The 23,113-nt window shown below is 42.0% G+C and overlaps 1 protein-coding gene across 2 annotated transcripts; it reads left to right on the top strand.

The window, feature by feature from the left end:
* Window positions 1-360: 360 nt before the first annotated feature.
* LOC128733831 (uncharacterized) lies at window positions 361-21,751 on the top strand. 2 transcript variants are annotated; one of them, XR_008411948.1, is made up of 6 exons: window positions 361-1,182; window positions 10,386-11,268; window positions 11,426-14,319; window positions 16,690-20,680; window positions 20,755-20,838; window positions 20,898-21,751. XR_008411948.1 is itself a non-coding variant. In XM_053827648.1 (5 exons), exons 2-4 carry the CDS (start codon window positions 10,395-10,397, stop codon window positions 20,671-20,673), a joined length of 7,752 nt encoding a protein of 2,583 aa, XP_053683623.1. In that variant the 5' UTR covers window positions 361-1,182; window positions 10,386-10,394; the 3' UTR covers window positions 20,674-20,680; window positions 20,755-21,751. The 2 variants fall into 2 exon arrangements, 1 of the variants encoding a protein (XP_053683623.1); XM_053827648.1 differs by having other exon boundaries at window positions 20,755-21,751.
* Window positions 21,752-23,113: the final 1,362 nt, after the last annotated feature.

Here is a 23,113-nt window from a genome sequence, read left to right as displayed (position 1 = left end):
CATTTTCTCACATCTCATAAGGGCAACGCTCACTTCAATTCATTACAGAGATACCAGATGCGCCGAACGGTTTAAAAATTGTAAGCCTTGGTTGTTGGGCGCTGGGGTGAATCATCGAAATTTAATATCTGATGAAATACAGATATTTTGCATTTATTTCTTAATTTGCTTGAAACTTTCTTACGATTCATAAGATTTTCTTTTTTCTAATGTACTCGGATTTTCGCAAATTGCTGCAAGCTGCCAAAATTCTATCCTGCTCAATAAGCTGTTTAGGATAACTATTTCAAAGTTGCTGGCATCTCTGCAGCGGATCGCCATTACGTTTTCGCGTTTGCAACTCCGGAACCAAAACGTGTGTGTTTGCCAGCGACGAAAAATTGGAAAATTTCGACCCGCACCCTTTCGGGAATCGGCCAAAAATCGTTTCTTTATGTGGCGGAACTATCGGCGTATTCGATTTGCATATAATTCATCGGAAAGTAATTTGTTGTTGTGCAAAAGAAGTGAATTTAACAAAGGGTTTTGCGGTTTTTTCCGCTTATGCCGTCCCAGTTGTCGGTGTGGTTTTTAGAAGGCCTTTCTGCTCCCTAAAGTGTTTGCCTCTTCGAGATAGTAAAAACGCCAGGAAACAATATTTGTGGGGAAGAAGAGCAGTTACGTAGTTACGTTTTCTTATGTGCTCGGCCAGAAAAAGAACCCAGTCACGGAGCTTTTTTGCAATGTTCGGTGATGATTAAAATTTTTTGAGTTGACCGAGTGATACGAGTGTATGTGTAATTATATGTCCCAAAAAAGGGATGAGAGTGAATCGAGAACGCTAGCGCTACGCAAATAATTTTAAAAAGCGATTGTTTCTGCAGAATCATCCAGGATTACTATACAGTGAAAAAGTGTAAACATAAAATAGTGGCGTAATTTATCTCGATAATGATTCAATGGTCTAATAAAAGTGTAAACAAATTGAAATAAACAAAGAATCTGAAATTGCTGCAAGCAATATTTAGAAGAAACACAATTGGATAGTTGTTCTGTAGATCCCTGCAAGGATTTCACAATATATACAAATATTACTACCTTTTGCATTTCTGGAAGTGTCGCGAGATAGCTTGTGTCGTTCTCAAGCCCTAAACCTGCTGTTAAATGGAACAAAACCTAGCTGATTATCTACGCCTAAAAAAGGTATATAAAGTAGAATCGATTTTTCACAATGATTTATTTAGGTAAACTTGACCAGCTCTGACATAGAATTTAGAAGAGATGCTATGCGAAAAAACCGATTTATTTAAAGTAGATCTATGTTTTGGCAAAGAATATATTTTTTAATACAAATTTGAAACTTAACTTTACGCCACCTAATTTTGAAGGTGGATACAGAATTGATTACATACCTGGTGGATATTCTTTTCTAGTCGTAGGGGAAGAACCGGAAGAACGGAAACGTAATAGCGAATTTTTTTTATTCAATCCGGGTTGGAACTGGATGAATTTTTTGTGTTCATTTGCTCCTATCTGACAGATAAAATCCATCCCGTTCCAACCCGGATTGAACAAACAAATTCGCTATAAGTTCTGCATCTACTTAAGATATTTATGTAGAGGATATATAGAGGGAATTCCTATTAACACGTTTGTTCGTACGCTTCTCGAAGGCTAATGACTTACTTAGTCACTTCACTTTACAATAAATATCATTATTTTGTAAATCTTTGCTCTATGCTATGCCTGCTATTTCTCCTACATTTCTGTAGTTTCAAATTTTAGAAACGGTTGCCTTTCATTGTACCTTTTCTCAAATGCTCTGCGATACGAACGACCAGATCGGCAGGGAAGCGATATATGGATCGGTGATCGGGTCCTATAGCCTGCACGCCGACACGAAAGATAATGGTCAACGATACATCGATTTTGCAGATTCCAGACGCCTGGTGATCAGCAGCATTTTTTTTCCCGCAAAAACATCAGAACTCTTGGACCTGATCAACCAACATTGAACCTAATTGTTTTTCTTGGACATCACCACCATACGCTCCCTACACGGTGCGAATAATGTCTCGGATCATTACTTAGTAGCAGTGCATGTGCGTTCAAAACTATCGACGGTAATACTTCGCGACAAATACGCCCTCTTCGGTTAAACATTCGGTAACTCGAGGAGCGCGGAATTAGTTGATCACGATTCTGAAAAGGAAAAAGTGCCAGCATGAGGACAGAAATCGTGAGGAGCTACAAACTATTCCAGGCTAATGAGACGCGCAAGTTCTGTGAGAAGGTGAACCAATCTCGTAAAGGATTATAGACTGAAGCCTGATATGTGAGGGACACGGAGGGAAACCTGGTTCCAAATGAGCACGAGCTGGTCAACCGGTGGAAGGATTTCTTCGATCGGTATCTTAATTGCGATATAACATAAGGAGATGGAACAGAAGTTAACCTATGAGTGCTTATAAATGATAATAGTGTTCTGGCTCCCGATCTCGAAGGGACCCGGTGAAAAATCGGCCAGCTGAAGAATAATAGAGCCGCCGGGAAGGATCGACTTCCGGAAAACCTAAAAAATGGCAAAGAATGACAAGCAAGGGCACTTCACTGAATAATTTCAAGGATTGAAGAGGAGGACAAACTTTCGGAGAAATGGATGGAAGGTTTGGTTTGTCCCATCTATAATAAGGGCGATCGGCTCAATTACTGTAATTACCACAGTATTACCAATGGCCTAACAATAGAATTCGTAAGGTAAGAGTGGTTTCGGGCGGGCTTTTTCACTTCAACGATAAATCTTTCAGAAATATCGAACGTACAACGTGCCTCCGCATGTGCTACGTACGTATTTTAGGGGCTTTCTCGAGTAGTGTTCGACATCGGGACGAAAATTAAAGTCCGGGTTCCGGTCCGGTTAAAAGTCGGCACGAGCTTTGTTATTCCGACTATAAAGACTAATAATCCGGTCCGATTTGGCTGTGTTCAGGTTACGGAACCGGAACAGAGCCAAATCGGAGCGGAATTAAGTCGGAATAACAAATTTCGTGCCGATTTTTAACCGGACCGGAACCTGGACTTCAATTTTCGTTACTAAAAACCTTGGCACGGCGCAGGCATTTAAGCCAGAGTAAGAACAGAGGCTAGGAGAATTGTGTTACTAATCGATGGGTCGAAAACCAAATATATGGTAGGAAGAGGCTCCTGAGAGAACAACTTTCGCCTCCCACGGACAGTTACTATTGACGGCGATGAACTGGAAGTGGTCGATGAGTTCGTATATTTGAGATCTCTGGTCACCACCGAAAATAATACGAATGAGGCGATTCAACGACGTATCAAGCTAAATAATCGACCCTACTTTTGCCTCCGCAAGACGCTTCGATCGACAAATATACGCAACCGCACAATGTTGACGATGAGGTACAAAACACTGATTAGACCAGTAGTCTTCTACGGACTTGAGCCAGTAACTTTGCTTACGAAAGACATGTGCATTTGCCATATTTGAACGAAAGGTGTTGCGAATTATTTTTGGCGAAGTACAAACGAAAAGCGGAGAGTGGTGTAAGCGTATGAACCACGAGATGTATACGCATGACTTGTATGGATTCCCATCGTACACCTGGCGGAAGAAGATACGTCGCAAGGATGTCGGATGACTGTGCAGTGAAGTCCGTTCTCATTAAGAATCCCACCGGAAATAGAGAAACCACTTGGTAGTTAACGCGCTCTACCTTCAGTGGACTGGATGGCATACCATCAGTTTTATAAAGAATTGTGTCGATGTCTTGGTTGGTCCCATCCGACGTCTTTTTAACTCACGATTAGCTCAGATATTTCCTTCTGCTTGGAAATCTGCTTACATGTTTTCTATGCATATGAAGGATAACAAAAGAAACGTAGATTACTCTAAAGGGTTTATTGGTTCGTTCAACAGTACATCGCCAATAAACAACACGGATTCGTGTCGCAGTGTTCAACGTCTACCAATCTACTAACACTCACTTCTTGTGTGAGTGGGATTTACCCTTACTTCATTGCTAGATCTACTTTACCCACCTTCCTCGTCAATGCCAGTATTGTCTCAAATTACAGCCATCCCTGGTAAGGCTGACCAGTACATTTAACTATAAGAGTGACTTTTTGCACGTCAATAGTCAACCACCTTATCTCAGCCCTGGACAGACTTGGCTCTAACTGCCCCACCTCGTGCTGCAAACAGAAACAGAAACAGACTTTTTGCACGTCAATAGTCATGGAGGTCATATAGAATTCAGAATGAAGGAAGGGTAATGAGGGCATGACATTAAGCCCATACTAAAGTCACTTGACGTCGAATGGCCTGATCTCACTAAGATTCGAACCCACGATCAATCACTTGTCAAAGCAGACTTGGTAACCTTGGGGCTACGGAGTCCCCCTCTCGGACTTTTGGTTTTTCTTATTTATATTATCGATGTCAGCAATGTGCTCAAAAGTGCTCGACTTGCGTTCGTCGACGACCTGTTCTCAAAAGTCAACGATTCATCGGGCAGTCTCGCACTCCAGTAGCAGTTGTTGATATTCGCTGGATTGTGCAATTGTTTGATACTTAACACCAACAAATGCGAACGACGCGCTTCGGTTACCAAGCAAAGAACAGCGCTGCAGATTAATCAATCTGAATCCCGTAAATACGTCGGAACGTAATCAGAGCTATCTTCATATCAGATGTTTTGACATCCCGAATTGACTACCCTAGGATTCTAGAAAGACTTGACACCTTAGCGCAGCCTTGCTTAACATGGAACAAATTCTTGTTTTATATGCCGCATCGAAGAACGATTTACAGCACCGTCAACACTATTTACAGCCGCCTTACAACCCAATTTTAACCGCCGCGTGCCATACTTCACCTTTGACGTTAGCTGCAACATGTTACATTGTTGTACCTTTCAAGCATGCTTCGTGTTGGGATTATTTCCACTGAACTGACGACTATTAAAATCAGGCACGATGCTAATGCTAGCTATATTAATTACTATAGCTGAATGGCCGATCTTACTAGGGGCTCCTTTGTCTCTTAACCACTTCTACATCAGTTATGTAACAAAAATTCTAATAGTGCAAGAAACAAAACCGACATTGCGATTCTCGTTTCGAGTGATTTTGGTTCGTTTCGCCCATTCGTTTAACGTGGTCGAAACGAACCAAAATCACTCGAAACGAAAATCGCAATGTCACCCCAGTTTTGAAGCGAATAACACAACTTCAGTTAGTCAGTTAAAACCAAATTGAAATATTTTCATTAATGAGTGACGTAAGGATTTTAGAAGTAATTGGAGATGGGCAGCCTAAGATAAGGGGTTATGCTTGGGAGGCTTAAAAAAGTCGATTTTTCTGGATTTTTTCTAGAGAACCTTTTAACTGATTAAAGAGAAAACTTTTATACATCTTACAGTATCTTTTGACTTCATTTTAACATGCTTTGTTTTAAAAAAAAGTTATTGAAATAGCTCCCTACGATAAAACTGAACCTTGTCGTGGTGTAGGGCTTTTTAACTAATCAGTAAATGAACAGTGGTCACGTTTACTGCTGAATGTGGGTATATGCCAAAATACTTTGTGATTTCAAGTGGGACTCGGGGTAAAAATTTACCAAATGTGATTGTTGCGTTGTTCAGAAATTGTTTTTATTCCGTTTAAGAATAAGGCCAATATAGGGATCTCTGATAATTAATAGATGAATTAATATTGGTTCTACAATTGATGAAGGGACGGTGGGGAAAGAAATGAAATTTTTTTGGTGAAGGTGGGGAAGAGCGGAAAGGAAGGTGGGGGTATTGGTAGCTATGCTTGACAAGGTCAAGACTAAAAACTTGAGATTAGTCTATTACATAGGAATTTAATGGTACAGATTTTGGTACAGATTTTTGGAAGAAAAAGTACAGATGAAAAAGATTTTTGCCCCTTCCAGTACAGATGAATATGTGGCAACACTGATACAGACAGTAGTCGTGTTTGGAGCGTTCGAATCCCTTTGCCAAGAGTGCCTCGTTTAATTTGTTGTTCCAACAGCGAGGGCTCTGCTTTAATCCGTATAGAGATTTCTTCAGCTTACACACCGTGTTTGACGGAATAGTAACACCTTCAGGAGCAGCCAGGTACACGTTCTCTTGAAGGTCTCCGTAGAGAAAAGCTGTCTTCACGTCTAGCTGATGCACGTACATCTTTCTATGAACTGCTACAGCGAGTACAGTTCGGATCGTCGCCATTCTTGCTACTGGAGCATAAGTTTCTGTATAGTCCAATCCTGCCTTCTGTTGAAAGCCTTTAGCAACTAAGCGCGCTTTATAACGGGCTGGCTTGCCATCTTCATCCTCCTTGATGCAAAAAAAACCATTTCGCCTTGATCGGAAAAATATCGCGCTGCCGTTCCACTAGATGCCAGACGTCGTTTTGTTTCATGGAGTTGAGTTCTTCTTTCACGGCTTGCAACCAGTTGCGTTCATCGGGGCGGCCAAAGATCTCATTGTAGGAACAAGGTACATCGGGAAGTGGACGTTCGGGTTCAAGTGAAAGTCCATTGCGAGCATCTGCGTCTGTTGAGCGAGATTTTACAGCAGTAAAAATTTTCCCGGTAATAAAATCTTTCAACTTACCAGGAATCCTGCGCTCCCGTTCGCTGCGCCTCGTGGTTGCCGTTTCAAGGTTCGAACCAAGTTCTTGTTGCGAAGGGAGCGCTGCTGGTATTGAAGACTGCTCACCGTCATCGTGGTCACTATACTCGAACTCGTCATCAGAACTGCTTGATGCTCCGGATCCGACACCTTGTTGCATATTTTCCCCCTCTTGTTCGGCATCTGGTGTACTCGTCAGGCTTGGTTCACTTTGCTGATCGTAGACAGAATCAACTTCCGGATCGTAGGGTACTACTGTTAATGGCACTTCAGGTTCCATCTTCATTGCAAATGGAAAGGATGATTCATCGAATTTAACATCCCGAGAGATAAAGAGCTGCTTGATATTAGGATCCCATAAGCGATAGCCGTTTGGAGCATATCCTATCATAATCGCAGCTCTACTCTTGGCGTCTAGCTTTTTCCTTCGCCAGATTTCCGAACCTTTTCCAATTCAGCTTCAACCGTCGGCGCGTCCTTTGTCACCGCGTCCAACAGCTCGATAGACTGCAGGTATCTCTCCACGCGAAACTTCCAATTTTCGTATCCTATCCTGGAAAACGGAATTATTCCGTGGACTGCTTCCTTCCGTGAGTCGCCCATAACCTCTTGTAATATATAACATGAGAGGATTAAAAAACGTAGTGGAAACAGGAACTATAACGTATATTGAACTGATCGTGTAGTAGGTTAACAATTGAATTGAATAAATTTTTGTTAGGTTTGCATGACTGCCACTAAGGGCGAATAAGTGTTGCCTGATTTAGATAAAGTATTGCCGCTACTCAGAGAAAGCAGGGTTGATGCTTGCTATAATCCGATGTAAGCTCGAATTCGATTACGCCAATAGTTGGTAACTTTAGAAGTATCAGAAGGTGTTATTTCGTACTTTTGCGTTGCGCACGATATTAGTATATTCAGCGATGCTATGAAGCGTGAAAGTATGTGGCTTATTAGTTATAGCGAATTGAACCATTCGCATATTTGTTTTTCTCATAATAAAACCGTTTGCCGATGCTCGGCGTGTATACCGTGGACCCCCGTTCGTTTGACCGTTTTTAATCTAAACACTTTTTAATTTGAACCCCGCTGGTTTGCACGACGTGCAAATTAAAAATGGTTCAAATGACATTCTCTACATGACATCATTTGCTTATGCATACAATGCACCTAAACACAATTTTTTTGTACTGATCTAGCGTGTTTAATCTGTTTCACATTCCGTTTTCCCAACAATTATGATAAAAATCCGATTGGAGAATGAATATTTACCGCTTGCAACTGCCAGTTGCCAGTTCATACAAGTTTCAGCATATTTAGAGTTGCCAGTTGCTCAAATTAAAAACTAACCCCGTTAATTTGCATGAGGAATCGTTCAAACCAACGGGGGTTCACTGTATTCATTTTTCGAATTTTCCAACCTCTGCCGTCCAAGTATTGGTAGTCACGTTCCTGTCCAAAAATTCATTCTAAGTTTCTAGCTTGATTCTAAACATTTGATGAATCTTTAAAATCGATCATCACGATGAAACGGTGAAAATTGCTTCGACAACGCTGATTGAAGCCAGTTTTGAAGCCAATAGCACAACTTCAGTTAATCAGTTAAAACCGAATTGAAATCGTTTCATTATTGAGTGACGTAAGGATTTTAGAAGCAATTGGAGATGGACAGCCTAAGATAAGGGGTTATATACAGTTGGGAGGCTTAAAAAAGTCGATTTCTCTGGATTTTTTCTAGAGAACCCTTTAACTGATTAGAGAAAATTTTTATACATCTTACAGTATCTTTTGACTTTATTTTAAGATGTTTTGTTTTAACAAAAGTTATTGAAATAGCTAATATAGGTAATCTCCTGGAACTCTTCTAAAATAAGGCGTCTTGTGGTGAGCACGATGTCTTTGGACTGAATCATCGGAAATCGAAAAACCAAAAGGAATCAATGATAAAATTTATTATTTATAGATTGATTGAAGAAACTAGCAAAATAATCATTTTGGATGAAATGGCGGCTTGTTTAACATAAAAGAATTGATTTATGGCATAAATTTTGCTCATAGATTGTTTATAAAATGAGAAATATTAATCGGTAAGGAAAAACCTTTGATTAATCTCTAAAATATATCATTCGAACATTTGTTTCAAAACATGAAGCGATTCGGTGTAGCCGTTTTCGAGAAATCTTGTTCACCAACTTTGAAAACACGGTTTTGAGAAACACGCGTTCAAAGTTTCGCGTTCCTTCTTTAATCGCTCTGACACGTCGTTACAAATATGCATAAAACTTCGTTAATATCGACGGATTGGCATGAAATTTTCTGTGTACATACATAAATATATGTATACTACGATCATGAAATAAACAGAAAATTGATTTTTCGAAAATTCTAACTGTATATAACCCCTTAAATGTAATCTTTCTAACACCTAAATGCACAAACCCCAAACCAATGGAATTGATCGGTTGAGTTTTGGATGATTTCAAGCTCGTCGTATGCCGATAGCATTGTAATTAGAATAATATAGTGCGGCAGATACATAGAAACGGTAAACATTCTTGTTGTAAAATAAATGGACTGATTAATTCAATTCACGAACTGGGAACGAACAGCTTTTAAGCGAAAAGAATTCATGTCTAGGGTTGGTATATGTCCATATATATAACATGGGGCGAACTAATGTCGTAAAACTAGAATTAAATTTTTTAGCAACCTATTGGATGTAATAAAACCGAAGATATGATTCGGGAACAGACTGCAAACTTCCGAATCGAAATACAATATATAACGCATCTCTAACATTCGTCTGATTTTCGGTGTCTGTCAGACTACCACCTCAGTCGCAGAAGGTTAAAAAACGTAGGTAGGATATTTTTCTATGGTGGCTCTAGACCTGATCCCCCTCTGGAATGAGGTGCTCTCATACATATGAAACAGAAATTTCTGCATAACTCGAGAAAAATTTTAGACTCTTTCATGAAACATTAGTCAATAACAATACTATCAAAAACTTCTTATAGTAACACTCCATGATTCATGGTGAGACGGCCGCAGGCCGCGAAATCATCTCTGTTTAGGTTTATTTATTTTCCTGGGTTTACTGGCCTCTATTACTTTTCTTCAGTCGGATCCGAACGAGCGACAGTGTGTAACGAGGGGATCAGACCCGTGAAATGATACTTTCCCTGAAATGGTATTCCGCGAAACGCTATATTCCGCTTTATGATCAACCGAGAATCGAAATGGTATTCGGCGCAATGTTATAAAATCACGGCGAATATTTTAATACCGTCAGCTTCCTTTATTTTAGCAATGTTAAGCTGGCGTAGCTGTCCAAATTATATACAGCTGCTGATGGGGTCCAAAATACGTTGGTTACCCTAATGTTCAAAGCTCTGCTGTATGATTACATGTATATAAGCTTTAATATAGGATGTTTTATCGATCGCTACTGCAATGTGGTATTTATAAATGGCCTGACTGTACAACATACAAGAGAATTTCCCTTTACTCAGATGACTAGTAGTTAGTGTATTTTAATTTTTATCACTAGGATTAACACAACTTACGTCTCAATAATAAAATAGCTAAAAGAAACATATATTAAAAACTTCCGTCATATTTCTTAACATCTCTTCAAACCATCGCGCGGACAGCTCATATAATCTCGAATGACCGCAGAATGGCCGTCTCGTTTGAATATCAAGCACGCAATGATTACTTTAATCTTTCTTGTTTTCATTACAGATTTGAAGGATGGATAATGACGTTGGCCAACAAGCGCATTCACCAGGATTATACGAGCGAGAAGACGGTTCGGTTTCACCCGCACCTGCGCCGACACATTTGTCACCGAGCGAGGCGAACGATGAATCGACGACGGTGGATAAGCTTACCGTAAAGGAACGGTCTTCTTCCGGGGATCTGGATGTTGAGGGTGACAAACAAGCGGTAGTTAGCACTGATGACCTCGAAGAGCAGAGCACATCCGAAGAAAAAGAAACTGTGCCGGAGGAGGAAAATCATCCGCTAGATGCGGTAGAAGCTCATGATGAGGAGCGTACTTCGGTTGACATACAATCACCTGCGCAGGACACAGGTTCTTCCACCGAGGAAGAGACTCAAAAACAGCATGATGAATGTCAACGAATAAACTTGCACGAAAAAGACAAAACACCGCCACAAGAAAATATCGAACAGGCAGTGAAACATAAAGCAAATGGTAATTTAACATTGGAACCAGCGAGTTATGATACCGGACAGTTGCAGAGTAATTCACATAGCAGTCCAACAAATAACAGTACTTCAACAGAAATAAAAGAGAATGACGATGCAATTGATAACTGTTTGGACAGTTTACACGGCGCAAAAGAAGAGGCTGATATTTCGAATGCTGATATATCGGAAACTTGCGAAAGAGAAGAACTAGCAGCACAAGAAAGTCAACCAGTGCCAGATAGAGAAGCAAATATGGATGTTGATCTAGAAATTGATGGGAAGAATACTGGCTCGGATGCTAATATGTCAGAACGTCAAGCGGAACAGGAGTTGGATTCACATAACGAAACAGAAATACCATGTACCGAAAAGAGACAAATAGTTGATGTAAAGGAAAACGCAGTGACCGAAAGTAAGTTTGCTAAAACTCATACTTATGTTTTTAGTAAAATATTGAACTTAGTATCATAACAGCAATAATTGAATTGAGTTACTTCTCCCGCGATTCACAAATTTAGCCATGGTGCGCACAAAAAGTTTCATAAATTTTTTTTATTATTATTTTTCAGATCTTTATGTGAATGGAAATGATTTAATTGAGGATACTCAGGAAGCAGATCACTTACGTGATAGTGAGCGACTGACAGAGGATGTTGATCCAGTGTGTCATAAGCGACCGAGATCAGTTAGTCCAACCAGTGAAGCAGCTTTGCACGAGCCTGCAAACAAACAATTGAAGCTAAATGAGTCAAGTCCGCAAAGTACACCGAGAACAGAACCAGTCATCAATGGTGACGTTTCTGCTGTAGGAGAAGGAATCACCCATCCAGATATAACAGAACCGCTGGCGGAATCTGAAAAACTTGATCAGTCGACTGACTCGGGGAAGTCATCGTTTGGTGAAGAAGAAGATGCGACAACAAAAACTAGTGTACCACAATCAGTAAACAATCCTGCCTCAGTGGATGAAAAACCTCAAAGTGATGCTGGCTCAGTTCACAACACCAATATTGAGGACGATGATTTGGATGACGAAAAGTCTAGCAGCTCAAGTTCACAATCCAGTTCTTCTAGTTCTAGTTCTGAATCGGACAGTTCCGATGATGAAGCATCAAAAGATGAAGATGATGATGATAAAGCAGTTCCAAAAGTGCAACCAAAACAACATAAAATGGAATCGGCAGAGGAAAAACCCGAAGTTGTGCCACCTACAAGCATGGCTACAGGAACAGTAGACCATACCGCTGATGTTGCGATGGAAAACAATGATAGCCAACCACGACTGGAAATGAACGAACTGGGCTCACAAAGTTCCGATGAGTATGAAGAACCAGAAGAGGACGATGTGATGGATAAAAATGAAAACGAGAACGGAGCAAAAATTACTAAAAGTGAAGGTTTAAAACTTTCGATTTCGCTAAAAAGGTCTACAGCAGAAGATTCCGCCGCTGTAGCGCTAAGCAACGTTGATAAGTTGCTTCCTCCGGAAAATAAGGCAGCCATTCCGCAACCGGTAGACTTTTCTAATTTTTTAAGTCAGGAAAAACTTTTTGGCGAACGGTCAGAGTTAATTAAGATAGACTACAACAGTAAGCCCCAGGTGCACAATTTAAGCGATCAGGTAAAAAAGATGGAATCGGAGATGCTTCCTATGATGCCAGAATCTGCTGGTGGTTTTAACTTGTTAAATAATCAATTTAAAACTAACTATGTTGGGCTCAATTCAGCAGATTTTCTAATGGATGAATCGTCCGATACGTTGGATGAAGACAATCGGTTAGTTATAGCTGAGAAACAACGAAGGGGTAGGAAAAAGGATAATTCACCCACAAAACAACCACAACTGCAGGCGCAGCAACAACAAACTTGGTTACAATCGGCTCCACCACCTCAAATGTCGAGAATAGGTATCACTGCTAAAATTGCGCCTGCTAAAAGACCGTATCAACAGCGGTCTCAGGCATCTTTAATGAAAACAATGTTGGCCAGCAGTAAGATAACCCAGCAACATTTACCTGTTCCTCCGGCTCTTCCTCCACAGCCGCCTATTCAACCTCAACACGTCCAGCAACCCTTGTTCTTACAGCAACAGCAGCAGCAGCAGTTCCTTCCTCAACAGCAACCCCAACAACAACCACAGCCGCCACCGACGGAGAAAAAGAAGGATAAGAAAAAAGTGTTTCTTTGTTCGCCTTGTGGAACACATTACGAAAATTGGAATCTTTTCAAACACATGCGTGAAGTACACAAAAAATACATCTGTCTGTATTGTTTGGGTATCTTTCAATCCGCCGAAAGGCTAGTAACGCACTTGGAAGCCAAGCATCAGGTACGCAAAAAGCATATGGCCAGTATCGACGATTACCAGAGCCAACAGCAGCAGGAAAACGTGGACACTAACGAGAGATCACTCTATCTAATGTGTGCCCGTTGTGAGCACATATTCGAACGGACGACTGCTGCAGACGAACAAACGATTGTGCAGCATGATTGTGCTAATTATTTAGAAAAATGTGACAACTGTGGTAATCTGAAGCAATCGAAGCACAAGTGTGAGAAGAAAACAGATTTATTATCGGCCACAGTAAATGCAGCGGCCGCATCCACCGGCAATAGTCAGAAGTTGATTAACACTACAAACAATAAAATTAAATTTAATTTAAATAACAATTATGATAACAATGCTAGTAGTAATTCATCGGCTGTGATGTTTAATTACGAAAATCATGGAACTACTAGCAGTAACGGCAATCCAGATAATTTGTCTCAGCTAAATAGTCTGGCAGGTGTAACAAAACACCAGAATGTGGCAAACGTACGAAAATCGTCCAATAAGAAAATAAAACTAGCGCAGCGATCTAAGCCCGCCGAGATTCCAAACTCGATGGGAATTAACACACACATGCTGGTGAATCTTCCACCCAAGGATGATCAATCGTCGTCGGTGACTGTCGAAGATTCATTCAATAGTCCAATATTACAATCACAATTAATGAAACCGCTGGATGCAATACCTCAACTAACGAGTACAGTTGCGTATACAGCCGAACAACCGCACTATTACACGGGACAACCAAGTGACCATCAGCCATTTTTGATTCAACTGCCATCACAGTTAATGGAACTCCCGAACCAAACCGGGTCAGAGCATAAATTTAGCTTCAACGAATCGACAAAGCTTTCTACCATACCGGCAAGCTTGTTGAATGTTAGTGAAACACCTATGGAACTCCCACCTGTACCTGAGCTGCCTAGCCAGATCGGGCAAGAGATGGAGCAGCTAACGCCAGAACGACCCCCGCTGCTGGTACCAAAGCTGAAGGTAAAAATACCGAAACAATTTTGTCCGCCTGTCGAAAGCGAGGAGTCATCAACCGACAGTGATTACGACGATAATGAACCGGCAGAGAAAAACGACGACGGCGGCAACAATAATGATGATAGGAAGTCCGCAGAACCAACGGTAAGTTATCACACGTTCCTCTCAATATCAAACTTTGTTTCGTTTCTATGAATTTTAAAACAGAAAAGTTAAGGCTTGTAATCTCGCAATTTTTAATCAAAAATCGCAATTTTTAATGGAAACAGTCAACGAAATCGTAAAATAACCTGAGTATAACCTCCAAACTAACATTGATTAATATTGTTATTTATTCAATCATTTCAACCGACATGTTGGTTTTAAATGAAATATGCTGACTGGAAAAAGTCCCCTTGAGTATTCCAAATTATGCATCCTCAAAGTGACATAAAAAGTATTTCGTAAGTAAAGTTACTGTCTCAAGCCCGTAGAGGACTACCAGTCTGATTAGCGCTTTGTACATCGTCAGCATTGTACGGCGGGGTATGCTCCTACGTCTTACGGAGGGAAAAGTAGGCTCAATTTTCATTTTGAATGTGTCGTTGAATCTCCTTACTCGTATTGTAGTCGATGGTGACCAGAGATCACAGATATACGAACTCATCTACCACATACAGTTCATCGCCGTCAATAGTCACCTGGAGCCTTTACCTACCATGGATTTGGTTTTCGACGCAATGATTCGTAAACCAATCATCAGCCTCCGATTTCAGTCTGGCGCAAATCGCTTTCGCCGTCCAAAGTTTCTAGCAGTGATGTTGAGGTCGTCTGCAAAGGCTAGATTGTTCTTCTCATTTCCATGTCCGCTCGCCAGATCACCATCACCTTGCCGCAACCCTCTACGTGAGTTGACTTGGGAGTGTTCCGAAACACGCACGTAACACATCACTCGCTCCAGGGTAGCGATCAACCGCGCCAATTTGTTCGGCAAGTCGTACTCGTGCATAATCTGCAGTCTGCTCGACTGTATCGTATGCTGCCCTGTAATCTACGAAAATATGATGCTTGGTCACGTTGTACTCCCACATTTCTAAAGGATTTGTCAGAGAGTAGAAATTTGATCCGTAGTAACACGGGCCCCCGTAACGCCTGCCTGGTACTGTCCTATGAATTCTCTTGCTATTGGAGATAGACGACGTAACGAAATCTGGGAGAGAACCTTGTAAGCGGCTTTGATCAGCGTAGTGCCGCGGTAACTACAGCAATCTAGCCGATCGACAAACCGCACCTTCCACCTTCCATTCCAGCTTCTCCTTCCTAATCTTTGAAATTATCCAGTGTAGTGCCGTTGCTAGCGGTTCTTGGCCATTTTTGTACCATTTTCTGCCGGGAATCGAACCTGACCGACTTCTCGACGGATCTTTTCGAGATCGGAAACCAGCTCGCTGTTATCCCAGGTTTCTATCCTCCAGGACCAGTTATGTCCAGGTTTTTCTCCTCGTCCCTACACTTATAAGGCTCCTCATAGAACTCCTCCCTTCTCCTTCTCCTCCTCCTCCTCCCCCTCCTCCTCCTCTTGCACCTCATTCTCGTCCCCCCTTCTCCTCCTCCTCCTCCTCCTTCTCCTCCTCCTCCTCCTTCTCCTCCTCCTCCTCCTTCTCCTCCTCCTCCTCCTTCTCCTCCTCCTCCTCCTTCTCCTCCTCCTCCTCCTTCTCCTCCTCCTCCTCCTCCTCCTCCTCCTCCTCCTCCTCTTCCCTCTCCTCCTCCTCCTCCTCCTCCTCCTCCTCCTTCTCCTCCTCCTTCTCCTCCTCCTTCTCCTCCTCCTTCTCCTCCTCCTTCTCCTCCTCCTTCTCCTCCTCCTCCTCCTTCTCCTCCTCCTCCTCCTCCCCCTCCTCCTCCTCCTCCTCCTCCTCCTCCTCCTCCTCCTCCTCCTCCTCCTCCTCCTCCTCCTCCTCCTCCTCCTTCTCCCCATCTTATCGTTCCCCATCTAACTCCACCTCGGCACCAACACCATTTGGTCTCCCACGTTTACTGCCAGCAATCATGTACGTCATTTTGGCGGTGTTAACTGCAAAATTTAGATTTTTCAATTGTCAAAATTTATTTATTCCATTGTAGAATTTTGTCTAAAAGCACAGACAAACAGACATAACTCTTGGAAGAAAAATCAACAAAAATTATCGTACCTCACATTTAGCTTGAACACTAGCACCATCTATGATCGACATTCTCAAATATCAAATAGCAATATGGGTGTCCCTCGAAGTAGCAAGTATTTTTTATGGGGAATTCCCCTTTTTTCGTCAAAAAGCGCCACTTGGACCAAAACGGAGACATTCCCAACTAAGCCCAAATTTGAAATGACGGTTTTATCGGTACGATGAATGGAAAACGAGTGTTATGTCTGTTTGTCTGTGCTAAAAGGGTAACATTTCGAAATCCTTGAATTTAATGAATGAATAATTAAACATGAACAACAATGATAATACCTAACAATTGATAATAATAATAATAATGAACGCTGTCTTGCAGGTTCCTTCGAGTGCTGAGGCAGATGCAGATGCTCCTCCCCCAGTGAACCGAAGAGAAGATGATGTTAAACTGGATCCCGTCGAGATGGATATCGAGGAAGAGGGTGACCGACAACCGGTTAACTTGCCACCCGAAATGGGACCAGCGCCCATGCCGGAACAGCATCGACTGGACCAGCAACAACATTTAGACCTCGGAATGGTAGCGCCACAGCCAACAACATTGGACAAACCAACCGAACCCTCAGCAGATTCTGCTGATAATCCGCCGGAATCAGCAGCAGAGCAACATATGACCGAATCGGAGATTCAATCTGACGCAATTGTCATTGCAAATGACGATGCACAATTGTTCGAATTAACACTTGACGAACCGTTAGATAAAATTGATATGCGCGATTTTATCAAGTTATGTCTCAAATCGACAGTTCCATTTTGTCTATATTGCAACCATGCGAGGAGAATCGCTGTTAACGGAAAATACTTAGCACTTCACTTGGTGGCCAGCCATCGTTTTCAAGCTACGGTAAATAGTATCACGGCCGAAGAGCTGCTACCTGCCACAATAGTTCAGCGATTTAAATCGTGCCTGGACGAGTTGGAGCCACTTTTCTTCAATTTGGAAACATTTGATAGCAGTTGGACTGATGAACAGAAGGCCGTGACGTACCCGAAACAGTTCGAGTGCTTCCAGTGTCGTTTCATTACAAAAATTCACAAGGAACTATATTTGCACAATCGCAAAATGCACCAGAAATCATTACTAATTTGCCTCATGTGCAAGGAAAATTTCTTCAGTTATAGTGAACTACTGTGTCACATGTGCCCAGGAGCACCGAACCGTTTGTTGATTCTGGATTACAATTTTCGGTGCAGTTTGTGTAATATTGACGGAATTCCATCGGCCTTTCGGCTTATGGTTCATCTACGAAAGCGCCATTTCGCTTGCGATGTTTGCTTAGAGCAATGTTCAGAACAAGGGACGCTCTCCAATCACGTATGGAAACATAAGTTACATCATTTGTGCTACCGTTGTGGAATCGCTTATCGCAACAAAGCGGACATATTGAAACATCTGTTCTGGAAGCACGGAACAGAAGGTGTGCTGTGCAAGCGATGTTTGCAGAAGAAGTGGCCTCATGTGTATCACTTTTGCGTTCCTCCAGCGCAGTTCATTTGTGAGGTCTGCCAAATGGGTTTCCGAAAATCGCTGGCTCTGAAAGTGCACCAGAGGCTACACAACGGAGAAGAAAAATATCCATGTACCGAGGATGGCTGTGAAAAGAAGTTTATTTCGAAGAAACTTCTTTTAAAACATGTTCAGAGACACTTCGAACCTCCACCCGCGTCGCCGTCGTGCTTAAAGCCTGTAAAGGAGTCAACCCCGGAGTCCGAACTATCATCGAAGCCAAAGCAAGAAGATCAGGAAAATCCTACTTCGAATGAAAGCAAAGCCATCGTAAAAGACGAAGCTATCGACGGAGATGCTAAAACAAAAGAGGAAATTAAAGATGAAAAGTCATGTGAAGCAGAGAAGACCAGTACGGAAACTCCGCAAAAGAAAAAGAAAAAGCGTTCGAAGGAAAATCAGGATAAATCACTGACTGATTTAATAAATTTACCTGCGTTGAACTTATCAGAAAGTGACAGTTCGGACGATTCTGACGTAGATCAATCGAATTCGAATAGCAACAAGAAAGGTGTAAATACTTTACCAACAAACGACAGCTCTGGAGATGAGAACAAAACGCCTATAAAAGAAAACTCCGAGGAACCGTCAAGCGCGACGGAAGAGAAAGAGAAAGCTGACGCCGACCAAGTGATGACTATTTGGAATAACTTCAAAAACTATCAAGCCAGTAGGAATAATAGCCGTAGAACGTCTCTTTCAGAAGAACTTAATGAGGAGCAATACGCAGAAAAGATGTTGAAAACTAAGATCTTACATGTCTCACAGTCGGATCATGATTATTGTCGTATGACGAAAAAAGTGTATCCACATGTCAAAGCTGCTGAAGTCGGTGAAACGATTGTAATCGATGATAATGGTAACTTGGGTAACGTTGAAAAGCAAGAATCTCCATCGAAAGGTGGGAATTCGAAAAAGCAAAAAACTCCACGAAAAAGAAAAGCCTCCAAGAGCGGTACGGATTCCTCATCCAGTGATAGTGGAAGTGACTCCGATTCAAGCTGCGAGTGTGGCTCGAATTGCAGTTGCAGCTCAAGTAGCTCTGGAAGTAGCAGCTCGTCATCTGATGATTCAGGAAGCTCGGATGAAAATGCTACAAAAAATAAAATCAAGGAGGTTACCTCTTTACCTCAAGAGCAAACGAGTAAGGAAGAACCTTCACCTTCAGCAGAGGAAGAATTGCCTGTTGCTACCCCAGTACCTGTTGACCCGGACACAATCATTCATGAATCTGATCTAGAAACTGACGAGTCGGAAACGGATGAAGAGTTTTATGATGACCATCCTCAGAAATTGGCTAATCAAATGTTAGCGGAAAAACGACGCCAGTTGTTACAGCAGACTTGTATGAGTCCGATGAACAGCTACGGAATCGTCGAGAACAGTAGGCCGTCAACACCTTCCCTACCACCAGAAGAAACAAGTGCGAAGAAAAAAGTTAAACTGAAGAAACGAAAGCGTGAAAGGAAATACACAAAAAAGACTACTACACAACTGTTAACATCTGAGGAACCTTCAGCCTCGCACATTCCTCCCTTAGGTCACGCTGATCAATTTTCACCACCTTCGACTATCCAGACGCACTCACTAGGTGCCACACCTAAATTTCATCCTACCGAAAACACAGCATCTGCTAATCAAACAGTTCCTCTGGGCACACCGTTGGCTGTGCCTGCAATGAAATCTTCTTCTAAGATAGGTACTCCCCGATTGAGCACTGGAAATAGTTCGGAATCAGACGCTCCGCTCAAGCGATCACAGCGTAGTAGAAAACCAAACAAATTCTACGGCTATACAAGTGACGAAGAAACACCGTCCGCACTGACTCCTACAATGGCTTTGAAGCACCCGGAAAAGTCAATCCTCTCAGTAATGAAACCAACACCGCCCCCTAATCTGATCTGGAGTAAAGAAGATCTTCCTTCACCGACCAATATGAAGGTTAAAACTCCCAAATTAAAACAGCAACCAGAACAGCATACACCACTTACCAGTCGTGTTCCGGCTCTTCCGCCCTCTATAAACAACCCAGTTCAACAGCCACCACGTGTTGAAGCATCAAGAATCCCTCATGTTCCAGTGCACCACATTTATGCTAGTCCGCTAGGAACACCACAACAAACAGACGCGGACAGTGACTCGAGCCAAGAAGGCGTTTTGCAAATAAGTCAGAAACCCATCAAATCCACCACCACGCCGCACCGACCGCAACCACCACTTCCCAAGCTTAAGCTGTCGATTTCAAAGAAGGGTTCTCGAGGGGCAGCAAAAACGCCGGCGGCTTCACGAAAACGAGGTGTAGCCAAATCTAAGGCTCCAAAATCAGCACCTCCAACGATACAACCAGTTGCAACCAGTCGTTCGGTCGCTGCGCCGGCGATGATTCCACATGCTTTCGAACCACCCATCGTCGAAGCTGGCGTTCCGAAAATACCCCCACTGGGGTCTTTTCCAAGCATTACCACGGAGTTTTTTCCGCCCAATCAAATACGCATCCCAGCCGGATGGCGTCCTCCCCGAGAAGGCGAATCCGTGTACTGCTATTGCCGTTGTCCATACGACGAAGTTTCGGAAATGATAGCCTGCGATGGTGACAACTGTCGCATAGAATGGTTCCATTTCGAATGCGTCGGCATCATTATGCCACCGAAAGGCAAGTGGTTCTGTCCGGAATGTAAACTAAACCAACCGATGGGTGGCGTTAGCGGTCGTGTCGGGTCACCTTCCTACGGCAGTTCTGGTTCAGCTGCTGTGATACCAGCAACTGCCACCCTCGGTGGTTCAGGAGTCAACTGAATCAAAGGTACGTATATTTTTTCAAACTTTCAAATACCGATGCAGCATTATGAAATTCTAATTTTGTCAATCATTTTGCAGTCCCATAAAACAAAGGAATCTTTCTAGTTGCTGTCACAATATTGAACCAGGGAATATCCAATGTTAAGAAGTCTGGAAAATCATGTATGCTTTTGAATGCTATTTAGAAGATTATAAAAACGGTAACACATTTTGTTACTCAGTTCTAGAATGATTTTTTCCGTAACCGACACGAGATGCAACTTTCAACTTTATAAAATGCATTCATGGAAGGTAATACAAAAACGCACGCTCTGAAGCAAAGGATTTTAAAGTACCAATATAACTGCACACTGAATCTAACAGTGATGTAAAATGTTCCCGAAAAGATTGTTCCGACAGACCACAGCAGAAGGTAGCAACAAACCATTATTCAAAACGCTTATTTTTCATCAGAACCTATGACATAAACCCGGACAAGGCTCGGTAGATAGATAGCTCTGATCATCCTATTTTTTCAGTCGATAAAAGTAGTTAGTTGTGTAAAAATAGAAATAATAATCATTGCTCTGCGAAGGAGCAACAATTTATAAATGGATCTAAGCTGCAGATCGTATATTTGTACAGTTTTCCAATTAGTTTAACGTAGGGGTTTTCCTGTTTGCAAGACGATTATTGTATAGTACTATTTTGAACAGCATAAAATAAAATGCAGTTTTTTTTGCAAGTGACATTTTAGCCAACCAATGATTGCAAACCACAAACGCTTGCAAGGAGAAGTTTTAAAAACTTTTTTCTTGTCTAAATTTATTTTGCTGCAAACATATTAGAATTTAGCGGGGAGCACTAAGTCATTTAGTCGTTTGTAAATAATCGAATCGAGTGCGAATTTGAAAGTTATGATTTGATTTGAAAAATAAATAATATAGGTGATATATGTTATTACAAACTGGATATGATAAACAACATTATAACTGTCAAATTCAACGTACACTATGAATACAAATATTATGCAACAAGAACATAACGTAGAAACGCTATTGGTGAAGAAAGATTCACTCGGCATACACTTAATAGAATGGTAATGATACGTTTAACGGAAAATCTGCAAAAATATACAGACTAATGTTGATGCTAAAGCCAGAAGCCTCAGCCTATTTTTAAATGGAAAGAAATATAATAGAAATAGAAGAAACTTACTTTACTTTAGTTGCGAGGGTTCGTTATAGACCCTGCACTGAACGAATTACGGACCTCCAGTACTGTGTCGGCCCTGGGCTGCCGGTCTCCAATCCCCTCGAGCACGAAACTGTACGTGCATCGTGCTCGACAGCGCACATCCACCGGGTACAGGGCCTGCACTTTCTGTATGCTGGATACAGCTCGTGCTTCATGCGTGAATTTTACGTTCAAAAACCCAAGCCCCAGTCGATCAACTTCCTTTAGCGTCCATGATTCTTGTCCTTAGAGTGCCATCGGTGAGGCTGAGGCCTCACCCGCATTTCTGAAGCATGATTTAGACCCATTCAGCATCGCACAAATCAGCGTACTTTGTTTCGTCGGAAAACCATATTCTAACATTATCAGCTACAGCTCATTTCGTTCGACTGAATCGTCCACCACCTTAAAAACTACAAACGGGGATGAGCCTGCAAGTTGTACTCCCGGAACTTATCTATTTATTAACTGACGCAGAGTAAACATCGGACCTGATAATTTAACCTAAAAACTACGCGCTATTGATAAAAAACAATTTTTCAGTACGTTACGGCTGACGTCAAATTCGATGCTGGAGTAAAAACGGTTAAAGTGGCGTTGTAGACCGGTAATCGTGCTGAAGCTGCTGTAGTTAGTCTACAGAGACTGTAGATTACAGAGACGTCGAGACACTCAAAATCCGCCAAATTTTGAACTAAAGCGGAGATTTCCCTTTATTTATGATGGTGCTCCCCGTTTTGTTTCAAAATTTAGCGGATTTTGAGTGTCTCGACGCCTCTGTAATCTACAGTCTCTGTAAGTTAGTCCGTCGTTTCGGCACGTGTAGAAAGTGTCTATTGCGCAATGTACAACTCCGGACGTGAATATCAAGGTTTTCCAATATGTACGGGCAATCCACTCGTGAGGTCAATAAATCGGAGACAATTGTTGCTCTATTTACATCGCGACGAACATGAAGGGGGTCTAGGTCGATGAGCCTACAGCGTTGTTCGTAGCTTGGCAGCTGGAAAGGGCTATTCCACGGAAGAATCCGAAGAGCAAAACGAATGAATCTCCGCTGCACTGACTCGATTCGGCTAACTCCATTTTGATAGTATGGGCTCCAAACTGGAGCACAGTATTCAAGGTTAGAGCGGACTAATGCACAATAAAGGGCTTTCAAGCAGTAAACATCGTTGAAGTTCTTGCCGATGCGCATAATGAAGCCAAGGTTCCTGCAGGC

Source organism: Sabethes cyaneus, chromosome 2 (assembly GCF_943734655.1).
Source record: "Sabethes cyaneus chromosome 2, idSabCyanKW18_F2, whole genome shotgun sequence".
Taxonomy (NCBI): domain Eukaryota; kingdom Metazoa; phylum Arthropoda; class Insecta; order Diptera; family Culicidae; genus Sabethes; species Sabethes cyaneus.
The sequence above is the reverse complement of the archived record's forward strand: the minus strand, read 5'-3'. Positions and strand labels throughout refer to the sequence as shown.